Source organism: Protopterus annectens, chromosome 16.part0 (genome assembly GCF_019279795.1).
Source record: "Protopterus annectens isolate FY-2018-M chromosome 16.part0, PAN1.0, whole genome shotgun sequence".
In the NCBI taxonomy this organism is placed as follows: domain Eukaryota; kingdom Metazoa; phylum Chordata; order Ceratodontiformes; family Protopteridae; genus Protopterus; species Protopterus annectens.
Genome location: NC_056750.1, coordinates 525,116,374 through 525,130,075, shown reverse-complemented (window position 1 = coordinate 525,130,075; position 13,702 = coordinate 525,116,374). Strand labels below are relative to the sequence as shown.

The following is a 13,702-nucleotide window of genomic DNA, read 5'->3' as shown; positions in this document are numbered from 1 at the left end:
TGAAAATTCCACCTCTTTGACAGTCCTGATTAATGAAAATCTGTGCCTTATGGGTTTGATGACCAGGTATATATGTCTTTCATGTTCCACTGGCTGTAATTTTGTTTTCTTTTTTTGAGATCAGAATTTTCTTACAGAATCCTTCCATTCAACTGAAACAGAAATAATTAAAATGCCCACAGAATGCAGAAGTGATCAGAAGTCCTTCACTTTAGCACAAAGATGTATAAAACTAGGAATCAGTACATAGTAGGTTGTACTTTTCTTTATAAAGTACAGAATTAATTACAAAGAAAAACTTTCAGAATTTCACAAAATGAAAAAGAGACTGCCCAAAGGTATTTCAGGAATATCGTTTAAAGTTTTATGTATTCTGCAGTGTCAGAATTTAATTTCTCCACTGTTTGACAACCAGCACAATACAATAAAGTCTGCTGACATGAGCTTCCTAGATTTATAATTGCATAACGTTAATATGAATTGTTAATCAGTTTTGCTGTATGCATGCATCATGTGAAATGCAAAACTAAAATGCATATCTTTTTGTTTTTCTTTCTCTAAAGGAAAATCCTATGAAATCACTTATGTGCGACTTATGTATTATACTAGTAGACCTGAGAGTTTTGCGATTTACAAGAGGATGCATGTGAATGGCCCATGGATTCCGTATCAATATTATAGTGCCTCATGTCACAAAACCTATGGAAAAGAAAAAGTAGGATATCTTCGCCAAGGAGACAATGAACAGGTGGCCTTCTGTACAGATGAGTTCAGTGATATTTCACCCCTAACAGGTGGTAATGTGGCCTTCTCCACGTTAGAAGGAAGACCCAGTGCTTATAACTTTGATGAAAGCTTATTCCTTCAGGTAGGTGCTACCTTCCGAACTGAAATTGCACAGGTGTGTATGACTGGATGCAGACTGACATTTTCTGGTACTTTCTACAGACTGCATTGTTAACATGTTTTAACTCTGGCAATGACTGTGTGTGTGTGTTTGTGCACATTCTTGACTTCACAGAAGTAAAGTAAATCAGAGTCTGAATTCAAGAAGCTCATTTCCATTTATATTGGTTTCTTTATACTTGGTGACATAGATGCTTGATCCTATTCATTCAGTCCATCCGATGCATCTTTCCTCAAGCCACTGCAAAGATCTGATCTGGCCAATTCAGTGATCCTGCTGCAAGCCCTTCCAAAATTTGTTGTACCCACAATGCACTGCTCCTCCTAATAACTCAGATCTTGTTTGCCGCCTTTTGGAGAAGCATCACAGATAACATCAGGGAAGTGCTCCAGCTATGTTAGATTATTTCTGAGACAATTCTAGTGATTTTTTTGTGTTAAGCCACTCAGACTTAATATTCAGCTGTTAGAATAGTTCTAGGGTTCATTTTGGACTCTCTTTCATTATTTCTTACAGGATTTTGCCCTCCTCCTTGACCTCATGCCATCTTGTATCAACTGTGGTCTGTTTGCTTGTTGTTTTACCTGTGCTAAGTAGATTTTGTAGACGTAGTTGCTCGTACTATTTATGGTGTAGTCTAATAGGAATATTTAGTGTTAACTTTGTAATATTAGATTTTTTTGCAGTTTATATTTTTTAAGCTTTGCAGTTTGCTGTGTGTTATGTAGATAGCCTTTTAAAAGTAAGTGAATTTAGAGCTTAAGACATTTCTTCTTGCTTATTTATGAGTTGTGTTTTAGAAGGATGGATCAGAAGTGTATTTTAAAAAGGGCAACTAGTGTAGACATAAAATTCCCCCACAAAAATCACATGATTTGTGTGTTGTCTGCTTGGAAGTATCTCATTTAAATTCCAACTATGACATCTGTTACCACCCCCAAGCCTAGAACTTTCTCTGATAGGGTGTACCAAATTAATCCTTAAGGGCCTTCTTCCACAAGATCTGGAGTCTTCCAAGCCCAAGAAATCTGAAAAGCTTTCGAAGCAGAATGAATCAGAGCCTACAGAATGGCAAACTAAGGCATTGGCACAAGTGTTGATGTTAAAAGTCCTCAGACTGGAAGACATCTTGGCTTGAAATTCTACGTATACACCACCCCTGGATCTGCTACCCTTGCAATCACCATGCAGGATTATCTGAAGACAGTAAAAAAGCCTGCTTCAAGAACAGTGTCAGCCTTGTCGACCAAGTCCTTTAGATCTTACTGCAGTCCCTCTGAGGTGGATTTGGATTGACTGTTGCAGAAGTTGCTTCAAACTCAAATCAAGATGGGGGGTAATCACAACTCTATCAGTTCTGAAACTGATTGAGTCATTCCATTTCACCCTTATCCAGGCTCACTCATCAGTCTGTCCTATGACTCCATTTTTCTCAGATCCATCTGGTCATTCTGATCTTGTGGCTGCAGAGCTGTTGAGATAGATCTCTACGGTTCATGGAGAGGTGGACTCGTCCTTTCAGTTGAAGATTTCTTAGGCTCCAGTGACTGAGTCTCACTCAGGTGGAAAGCTCCATTGGCATTCTCCGTGACTTCAACCCTTGTTACCTTGCTGCCAATCCCCTCCTTGGTGCCATCTGTTCAGACAAATTCAGGGAATCAGCCTAGGTCCGCAATCCTCTCTCCATTTAAGAGAGTGGACCTGACTTAGGTTGCAGTTTCCTCAGAACTTGCTGAAGTTGGTACAGCCTTCCAGGTGCTGGTGAGAATTCTCACACTTCAGAACACAGCTCCATGGAATCTTCCAGCCTTGGGTCCTCCCAGTGGCATCCTCTCCTTGGATTTGTCCTCACAGCAGGCTAAATCTGGGCAGACTCATCCTTTTAGCCTCAAACCTGCTGTCTTACAGCAGCAGCAGCCCTCTGATGACCCAGGTTCAACCTCCCCTGAGCCACCTAGGAAAAGGGCATGCAACAGAAATCACATAGAATAGCTAGATGCATCTGTCCTTCAGACACTGATTCAGAGGTTAGAGATGATTCCCCGCAATCCCCTCCAGAGGACATTTCTTTCTGTGAGATACTGGAGCTCATAAGGCAGAGGGGATCCTGGCCAAGTGAACCTCCCTCTCAATATGAAGCAGTGCTGTTTCTGGCATATGGGATGACCCTTTTGACTTCCTGGGTGGTCCCCCCATCTGACAAAATGGTTGAGCTTGTGGTAAATAAAGCTTGGATGGAGCCAGGCACTTGTAAGGCAGTTCTCAAAAAACCCATCAAAAGACTCAGACCGCCTAAGGATAAGAAATTCTGGGCCAACAACCCCCCCCCCCCGCGCCCCGCTGTTGGATTCCATCATCATTGCATCAGCCCTAAAAAATAATTGTCTGAGGACTCTTCTTCTATCCATCCACCAACAAAGAGTGACGGGCTGTGGAGAGACTAAAGAAGCAAGTGTATGTGTCTGTTACCATCACTATTAGGGCAGTGAACTATGATGCACATATGACCAAGTTCCAGAGGGACCTAGCACAACAGGCTATGTCTGCTCTGAAGACCTACATCATTCCAGATGCACAGAAGTAGCTCCAAGCTACTCTGTCAAACTTTGCCAATATTACCAACCTGTCCATTGCCTCCTTCACAATGCTGAAGATGGAGCAATGTGGGCAGCCAGAGCAGGTGTTGCTATGAGATGCCCTGCTTGGCTGCACCTCTGCAATTTTCCAGGCAACTTTATAACATCCTTTACTAATGTTCCCTTCAGAACTACCTTGTTTGGCAAGTTGGTTAAAGAATGCATGCATAAGTCCGAACAAGATGGCAAGTTTCTTTCAGAGGGAGTGAAATTCAAGATACGGCAGCACACTTTTAATAAGAACCAAAAATGGTGCTAGATCAGTCTGGTTTTGCAAGTCTTTCCATCAGTATGATTGAGCTTCTGACAGTGGTGGCCATGGCAGAGGCAGTGGTTTCAACAGATATAGGTACAGAAGAAAAGATGTAGCCAAATGCACGAACACTTGATCATATGAGATTTTTGGGGATCCTTCCTATAACTTTTTATGTGTTTTTAGACCATTCATTAATAATTTGTTTTAGCTGTTATCAGTTCCTGGCCGTGTTCGTGCATTTGACTACATCTTTTCTTTTGGATTTTTTGCCTTAGCCAGCTGCAGTTTAGTAGTGGGAGGTATTCTGCTTAATAATAAATGATATAGGTACAGAGGTCAAGGTGATTTGCAGATCAAGGGATTTCTGGGGCCTCTTTTCTGATGGGTGACATCAGAAGCCCAGAAAGATTGCCTGACTGTCCCACTCTGGAGGCAGAAAGGCAATGCATATCACTCTATCCTCACCTGTGATTAACTATCACCTGGAACAGATGGGTAAGAGCGATAATATCCAGAGGATATCATATTCCATTTTTGGAAGCCCCTCCCCTTCCTTCCTCTGTATTGTGCGATGTCCAGCCCAGTCAGGCAAAGGCTGCTATGTCAGAGGTTCTATCTTTGTTACAAAAAAGATCCATCTAGGAGGTCCCACTATACCATCATGTGTCAGGGTTTTATTCTTGCTTCTTTTTGGTTCTGAAGAAAACAAAGGACCTCCCACCCATTTTGGACCTTGGCCTCCTGTGTCAAAAAGACTCATTTTCACATGGTCATGATGCAATCAATTCTTGCATGTCTAAAAAAGAATGAATTAATGTGTTCAATAGACCTACAGGATGCTTACCTTCACATAAAGATACAGAAGGACCCTAGGATATTACCACACTTTCATCTGGAAGCCATTCACTTCCAGTTCAGAGTCCTACCCTTCAGTCTCACTACAGTCCCCAGGGTGTTCACCAAGTGCATGACACTAGTAGCAACCAATCTATAACTTCAGGGATTCAAAATTTTTACATACCTAAGATGACCAACTCCTGTGTGCTGCATCTGAGGAATCTCTTCTGCAGGTAAGGGATTATCTCCTACATCTGTGTGTTTTACTGGGAATCGCAATGAATTCAACAAAGTCAAGTCTGATACCCTTTCAGCTCTTAGTCTTCCTAGGTTATCTTTTAGACACAACTTCCACAGACCTTCCTTCCATGTGAAAGAATACTTCTTTCAATATGAGCAGTCCAAGACTTCCAGCATTCCATCTGTCCACTAGCACAATTGGTCCGGTGGGTTTTTGGCTTGACGGTGGTGTCTGTAATCATGGTTCTATTCACCAAATCATAAGAGAATCCTTCAGAGGTTATTTCAGTCACAGTGGTCTCATAATTACGACTCTCTGTCCTTTCCTATATAATTAATGCATTCATGTCAGACTCATCCACAGTAGTGGCTCAGTCTCCCTGCATAGCAGCAGAAAGATCCTTTATGTTGCCCTCCAGGAGCTATAGTAACCATTGAGGCATCCTGACAAAGAGAGAATGGTACAAGGTACATGGTCTGAATCAGAGGCTTGTCTTAATATCAGCGTCATAGAAATGAGGGCAGTTTTTCTTGTGTTGCAGGAATTTCAGGGCTGACTTCCTCTACATTTGATAAATGTTCAAGCAGACTACATGACAATGATGTGGAGTATAAATAAGCCAGTGGGAACCAGATCCTATCTACACTGCCAAAAAGCCATGAGGGTGTGGCAGTGGTGTGATGGTCTGTCACTGTTTTCTGTCTGCACCACACATCCCTGACAGGCTCAATAATCTCACAGACAGGTTGAGTAGAACTCTTCCCCTTACTCATGAGTGATCTCTAAATCTGGGGGGAGCTAAGGAGATATTCGGCCATTGGGATGAACTGTGCTGTGGTCTGTTTGCAACACCACAGAATTCCAAGTGCAGCACTTACTTTGCCATTCTCCCACATGCAAGTTTGAATCCCAGGGACACTCTGTCCAGTCCTTATCCTTCAAGACTGTTTATACTTATCACCATCTTCCCATCATGATGAAATTCATACAAAAAGCAATTTGACACAAGGCCAAAGTCATCCTTACTGCTACATTTTGGCTCAGACAGATTTGGTTTCCCATACTCAAACAATACATGAAAGATCCTCCTTGGTTCCTAGATCCTCTTACAGATCTAATCTCTCACACATCTGGAGAATCTCATCCGGATCTTCCAAATTTGAAATTAAACATTTGATTTCTCCAGTTCTGATTACTGCACAGGGCATATCCTTTTCCTCTGATGTTTTACAAATCTTTACAGCTTCTAATTACCCCAGAGGACTGTCTGGTTAAGTGACTTGCTCATGGTCACGCAGTACACAGAAGAGAGCTGAGAGAATCGAACCCTGAACCGCAGGAACTACAGCTAAGAGCCTTAACCCTCTGCTCAACTGGCAGTATATATCTATATCTGCACATGATGCCCTTATCCATTAGCAAGATTTAGAATCCTTTCCATGTGGTTGCTCTTAATGCAGTACTACAGAAGAAAAGAGATTGATGGTTTCAGAGTGGGGCAGACCAAATACTATGAGCTTGGAGTGAAGTGCATTACTTTGAGTCACTACTTCACAAAGTAACTTTATTAGTAAAAAAGGAAAGAAACTTGTATGATGCATACAAATCAAAACCAGTGAGTCTGAACACTAACAATTAACTTTATTAAAAATATATGGGAGCAAGGCAGAACTGTGGTGCACTAAAAGTGCCAAGCTAGAAAGTCTGAGTACTGTTTCCCATGTATAATCTATCTATCTATCTATCTATCTATCTATCTATCTATCTATCTATATGTGTGTGTGTGTGTGTGTGCGTGCGTGCGTGTGTGTGTGTGTGTCTCATCTGTAAGGCCATTGAACGTATCATTATGGACCTCATAGGACCTCATAAATAAAGACATAGGTGACCTCCAAACCCTGAATCCTACCCAATTCGGCTTCATGAAGGGCAGATCCTGCCTATTAAATCTAGTGGATTTCTTTGAAAGTGTGACCAAGGCCACTGATGAGGGCAAATCTGTGCACACAGAATACCTCGACTTGGCAAAGGCTTCTGATACAATCCCACATTCAGGCATTATCGATTAACTTGGCAAACTGAATGTAAACCCCTTTGTTGTAAGATGGGTTGCCATATGGCTCACAAACTGGATACACACTGTCAAAGTGGGTGACTCCACATCAACCAGCAGACCTATTACTTGCGGGTTGCCACAGGTGTCAGTGTTGGGCCCACTACTGTTTGGTATGTACTTCTCAGAAGTTCAGGTCAAAACTGTAGGGTTGTGGCTGACCAAGTTTGCAGACAACTGCAAACTAGCAGCAATCATTGAATCCCCAAATGATGTCAGTATACTCAGGATGATCTCACACAGACCACTGACTGGTGTATTAGTCATGGTCTCAAACTGAATGCATAGAAATGCATCATCATTCCCTTAAGTACAAACAATGTCCCTTCAAACTATCAAATCAATAACAATACCTTAAATACCCATGAAGTGGTAAGGGACCTGAGATCACAGGTTGACCACAGCCATAACTTCAACCACCATGTGTCTACCATTGTAGAGAGAACTTTCCATGTAGCTCATTTGATTAGTAAAGGCCTCACCTATAGAGCAAAAGAAATTATAACCCCCTTATATTTGGCACTTTTCTGGCCCATAATTGAGTATAATGCCCCATTTGGTATTTACCATACTAGGCGCCTACAGGAATTAGAGAGACCTCAAGAGGTGTCTAACAAAGAAGATCTAGGGCCTCCAGCATGTGCCTTACGTGGGCCGACTAAAATCCTTGCCACTATACTCCATATCATATAGACATCTTAGGTGAGACTTATGCCTGACTTACAGAGCAACCTAAAAACCTAAACCTAATGAACTTAATGCATATCTGTAAATCAAGTGGGTCTAGGGCTACCCATTCCAAGCACTTAAATATGGCCTGCGACTTAAATAAGATATGCTGGAGGGACAGATTTATCTCCCAGCAACTGCCATATCTTTGGAACAGGCTACCAGTTCATGTGAAACAGAGCATCTCTATGATGCTGTTCAAGAGGAGCCTGGATAAGTGGGTGGGGCACCATAAATTATTAACGAGATAGTGCCCACAACACTCCTGGACAGGGGCAGTTATCATGAAATGCAGTCTTGGGTATTGACTAGTACCTCTACAGTATTACATTTGGTTGAAATGGCTAGGCTTAAAATGACCTTCAGGTCAATAGCCTAGTAATCTTGTAAGATCCTATAAGAACTAAAATGCAAAGTTGTTTGCCAGCAGCAACCTCTGCATAGTTCTATTTAATGCAAAATTATTCAGATCAGTTTTACTTCTGCAGAGGTTGTGCATATTGACTTAGCTTATGTTATTTGGTGGTTAACATTTCTTATGCTCTCTTAAATACTCTTCTATTTAAACTGCACATGACTGGATCTTATGCTATGATGCTAGTGATGTTTACACAGTTTCATGTAGTTCATCCAAAGCTACCAATAAAGTACTTAGAATTTATTTCTTCATAACAATAAGAGGTGTACACAATCAAAGTAGTTATAACTGCTGCTGGGGGTGGGGGCTGTTTGTGGATGAAAGTACCTCCTGCTTTTATCATCTAATAATTTTTAAACCATCTTTGCAGGAGTAGTGTACATATATATGTGTAAATTAAGTTAGAATACGTTGGCTACTATGTGTTTGTGTGAAACAGTTTTTGAAGTATGTGACTTTATTATTATTAATTTTTTTGACGCAGATATCTGAGAAAGATGCACTCAACAAAGTAGCTATAATCATTGGTTTTGGGGGATGTCTGCGGATTTAAAATTACACATAATATGCCTGAATGGAAGTTTCAAGGGAAGAGGACTTTACTGTTGCTCATTCCAAGTCTGTTTTCAGTATGAGACTGTTTTTGTGTAGAAAATGGCCATTAGTATCTGTGCTATAAAATTTGAAATAAAAGTTATAATATCAAATCTCTTGTAATCATTATTAAACTAAGGAAGAAAATCATATACACACTGACAGGTTTGAACAACATTTTTGGTAAATGAGGAGAGATAGACTAGTAATAGAACACTGGAATAGCTGGAGATTGATTGGGGGGGGGGGGGGCTTGTCAACCACCCAGCTTAGGGCCCCAATTGACTGTGATCCTGCTCTAGATATATGTATATCTGTATCTTTATCCATATCTTCATCTGTAACTATATGTCATAGCGCATGGGGTGTTACAATTACTCTCCAAAACCAGGAAAAAAATAAACTTAAGTACTTCCCTAGTATATGTCCTAATCTTCATAGCACTTAGTGGTGCTTAAAAAAGTGTGTTAAGTAAACTTAAGTGCTGTTAAGACTGGGTTTGGGGCTAGGGACTGGCCAGTAAAGAAAAAATGGCAGTTGGTAAAACAGCTTTTAAAAGCGGTTAGAATTCATTATGCTGTGCTTTTAAACAAAATGTGTCTACATGACCTTTCTAAAGCTTTTAAAACAATTAGATCTATTGAGGAGTACTTTGTGTCTGCCTGATGTGCTGTTTGAATTTCTGGCTTTCAAAGTGCTGTCCATCCCTTTCTTTCATTTTCTGCAACTGTGAGTATATGAAGTAGATAAATGTCCATGCACTGCAAAGAATTATAATCTGATCACAGATCATAACCTTTTTATTATTTGTTCTCAACATGGATGCCAAGATTCCCCTCTCGGGTTTCGCTCTTGAGGCAAATTTCTTTGGGTCCTTGTCTCACATACATAATAAGCTGGTTATGATCTGAGATGTGATCATAATCCTCTGCATTATATGTGTATATATGCAATAAACATACTTGAGTGGGTTTTGTTTGATTCAAGACTTAGCAACCACAGTTCACTGAGTTTTAATTCATCCACTGCTAAGAGTTGTGAGAATAGAACATGCCCCCTCCCTCTGCAGTACCCATATTAAAGCCTGTTTGCAACTTTTGATGAATCACAATTTTCTGGATTGTTGTTGATTGCTGTGTACATCAATGCACATTTAGTCAACAAAAGTCTGTACAAGAAAGTTCATTGGTTTAAATCGACCACTGTTTTGTTGAAACACTTAGGTTGATAAAACTGATGGTCAACAGCTGGGCAAAAAAAAAGCACAATCCTTAAGGTTGGGGAGTACACCTTTTCCTTGGGAATTGTGTGATCTCGGAGTTGGAATAAATAATTGGCAGGCAGTGTGTGGGGTGCATGGGGCTTGCCCCACTGCAAAAACAGTGGGCCAGATTCAATAAAGCCTACACTAAGTGTATATTATATGTACTCAAGAACATTCTTATCACATTTTTGTGCTTTCTAGTAACTCAGAAAGATTACACTAAATGTACTTGGTAGTAACCCTTATGAATCCTGGTCAGTATTTAAAGCTGCAAGAATATCAGTAGGAAAACTAAAATTAGGAAGAAGAAGGTATGAGTTACGTCTGTGTTGCCTGTTCATTCAGAACGGTGTACACTATAGCAATAACCCATGCCTGGGTGTGGGTAATGCTGGATTTACCCACGGTTGGTGTGGTTTGGTTACGAGGGCGAAGCCCGAGTGGCCAAACAAAGCCAACCATGGGTAAATCCAGCATTACCCACACCTAGAAGTGGGTTGTTGCTATTATACAATGACATTATTTAGGAAAAAAAATTACTTTTCTTAAATAATGGCATTGTATAATGCCTCCTTGCTGCCCTTCCACAGCTGTCTGGTATTCTGCGGCAGTTCTGATGTAGTGCGCATGCGTATGCCTACACAGTACATCAGAACTGTGGGCAAAAGCAACAGAGAAAGCAAGATCTCTGTTGCTTTTTACAAACTGTTTTCACTATGTTAAATGGGTTTAACATAGCGAAACAGCTTTAAAAAAAGCAACAGAGAATCTCCGTTGCTTTTTTTAAAGCTGTCTCGGTATGTTAAACCCATTTAACATAGCGAGACAGTTTTGAAAAAAGCAACGGAGAAAGCAAGATCTCCGTTGCTTTTTACAAACTGTCTCGCTATGTTAAAGGAGTTTAACATAGCGAAACAGTGAGAAAAAAAGAGTTATAGTAATGGAAAAAGTCCGGGCGACCGGACCTTTTTCCATTACTATAACTCTGATTTACAACGTGCACGCTGACAAATCAGCGGGCACGTTTTTGAATATTAATGTGGGGGAGTTGTATAATTAGTGTTATTGAATCCCGGAGATTGTTTTAAAAGTTGTATGGCCCAAAGTATAACCTTGTAGCATGCTACATTTGTTTCTTGAAGTTAATGATTGCCACGATACCCATATATATATATATATATATATATATATATATATGTCTACACATATACATATTACTCCAGAAAAGCACACAGGATTGCAGAACAGTCCAGTTCAGTGCACAGATAAAACTTGCGCAAATGAGACCAAAAATCAGCACTTAAAGGCAGTAATAAACTCACTGATGCCTAAAAGAACTAAACATATTTATTAAATCCAAATAAACCAGTGTCACTTTAAGATACGCAGCTTTCTCAGTGGATTGTAACATCTAATGAGCAAACAGTCAACACACTATTATATAAGTTTATTATGCATTCAAACAAGTTATATAACTTTAAAACTGTAGTGAAGGTTAAATGCCTGTTTGACACAAATCCTGATTACAACTAATCCAAATAATAAAATATGTTAAACAAGTGCTGGTATAACCATATTAACAGATGCAATATTGTGCATAATGTAAACATGTTGATCCAAGCATGTCCACAAACATGAATTTTACAGCTAAATGGATGAGTGTATACTTGTAAATTACACTGTCTCATCCCATGCATCAAATATTACTCGCAGAGCAAACATTTTGTAAACAAATTCACAGCCTTTCAGTAAAAAATATATATAACTAAAAAGCAAACCGCCCACATACTGCTTCTTAGTTTGATTATGCATATATACACACAGGCATCACATGCAGTTCAAAAGCAAAATGCTTATTAATACAGTCATAACTGTAAACATTTAAAAGGGAAAAATGTGGCAGACAGATGCAGTATAACAAGATCCAATGTTACAGATAAAAAAATATATCAAAACATGCCCACAAACATATTTTACAGTTAAATGCATGAATATGTGTTTATGAACTTCAGTTCTCATCCTTGTGCATCAAATATCACTCAAGTGGGAAGGAGTTCAGTAAACAATCACACAGCACTTCTGAAAGACCCACTTTGGCTTAATGAGAATGTTTCAATAGTAAGTATTTTGAGACTTAAAGCTTTGGATTTATAAGATGAATTATATGGTGAATTTTGGTACATAAACCCTTTATTTATATGTTTAATGCTAGTTGTATCTTTTTGGGGCTGTATTGATTGTGTTTTTAATTATTTTTATTTTTAATATTTATGAGAAATGGAATGGTTAATACATTAATTAAGATATTTTATGAGTTTTAGAAAGTGTATTTCTTTAAAGCAGTATTAAGGAATTTATTGCCTTCTAGGATTAATTAGCTTGGATTATTATATAAAGGGCCTTTTTGTTGATTTGTTTGTTATTGGTTCTGATGCAGTCTACATTGTGTAAAGAGGTAGATGAAAGCACTTAATTTCATATATATTTTTATAACAAGTCGTAGTTTCTTTTGAACTGTGTTGTGAATAAACAGTTAACTACTGAATTTCTGGCATCATTAAGCAGCCTTTCTTTTTTTATTAGTCTGTTTATGCTGCTTTGGCCTTTTGGAGACAGGTATGTATCCCAGATTACTACCCCTTTTCAGGAATAGGCACCCCATCCATGTGAACCATAGATGTTAAGTTGTCTATCTCGCCTTCGTTCTTGCTGTTTGGGGTTCAGAGCCAATCCTCGGCTCCGACTCAGCCATCTTCAATAGCTCAAGAGCTCTTTACTGGCTCGAGGCTACCCCTTATCCCATGATGCCTAGAGAAAGCTACCCAGATCTCGTTTGCTGCTTCAGCTACAAGGTGTGTCATTTCTGGCTCAAGCTTGTATACTTTTGGATATTTCAATAACTGTATTTGCTTAAACTTCTTAAAAAACCAGTATACTACCCCTTATAGTTTTCTTCTTTGTGGTGTTGTTTGTGGACGTCGCTTCTTATTACAGTCCCTTTTTTCCTTAGGAACTCATTTAAATTAGGGAGTTCTCCCCTCCCCCTCCCTTAGGACAGCCATTTAACTTAGAGGCTCTCCTTCCCTTCCTTTTTTGTTACTGTAAAAAAAAAAAAAATTGTGTGTGTTCATTTAGTAGTAGAGATTTTTTGTCTGTCTGTTTTGTGGTACTTGTATTGTGTGTGGTGGTAGAGTTATGTCCAAGGATACAAAAGTTTCTGGCTTCAAAAAGTGTGACTCATGCTGTCAGAAAATGTCTCTGACAGATGGGCACACTAGTTGCGTTTATTGTTTGGGTGCTGTTCACCTGCAGGACTCTTGTTCTATTTGCTACACCTTTAGTGCAAGGGTCCTGCAGGAGCGCAAAAACAAATGAATCCTTCGGGGTTTATTGAAGCCTCAGGATTCACTGGCAAAGAGTTCCCAGCCAGTGAAATCCCCCAAATCTACCAAACCGTTGGCTCCACCTTCAGAGCAGACTCCTGTACTGGAACTACCGAGTACGTCGGTTCCGGCTGACACCGACAAGAAAACTCCTTCGTCGGCTCCATCAGATGTTTTGGAGCCGTCACTGAGCCATAACAGACTGAGGTCCCCTTCCATAGAGTCCATTCACTCGGTGCCTCTGTCACTATTATTACAAAGTGAACGTAGCCACTATTCTTCACACTCCTCTCGATCCTCTAGACTTTTGTATCATGATGTGGA

The 13,702-nt window shown here is 39.8% G+C and overlaps 1 protein-coding gene across 2 annotated transcripts in view; it reads left to right on the top strand.

Annotated features, from left to right (window-relative positions):
- LAMC3 (laminin subunit gamma 3) overlaps positions 1–13,702 on the top strand; it is a 4,228,426-nt gene that overhangs the window by 1,169,095 nt on the left and 3,045,629 nt on the right. For both annotated transcript variants that reach the window (XM_044058389.1, XM_044058388.1), the window contains one exon: positions 564–868. In XM_044058389.1, the coding sequence (XP_043914324.1) occupies positions 564–868 (305 nt within the window). The remainder of the gene's footprint in view (positions 1–563; positions 869–13,702) is intronic.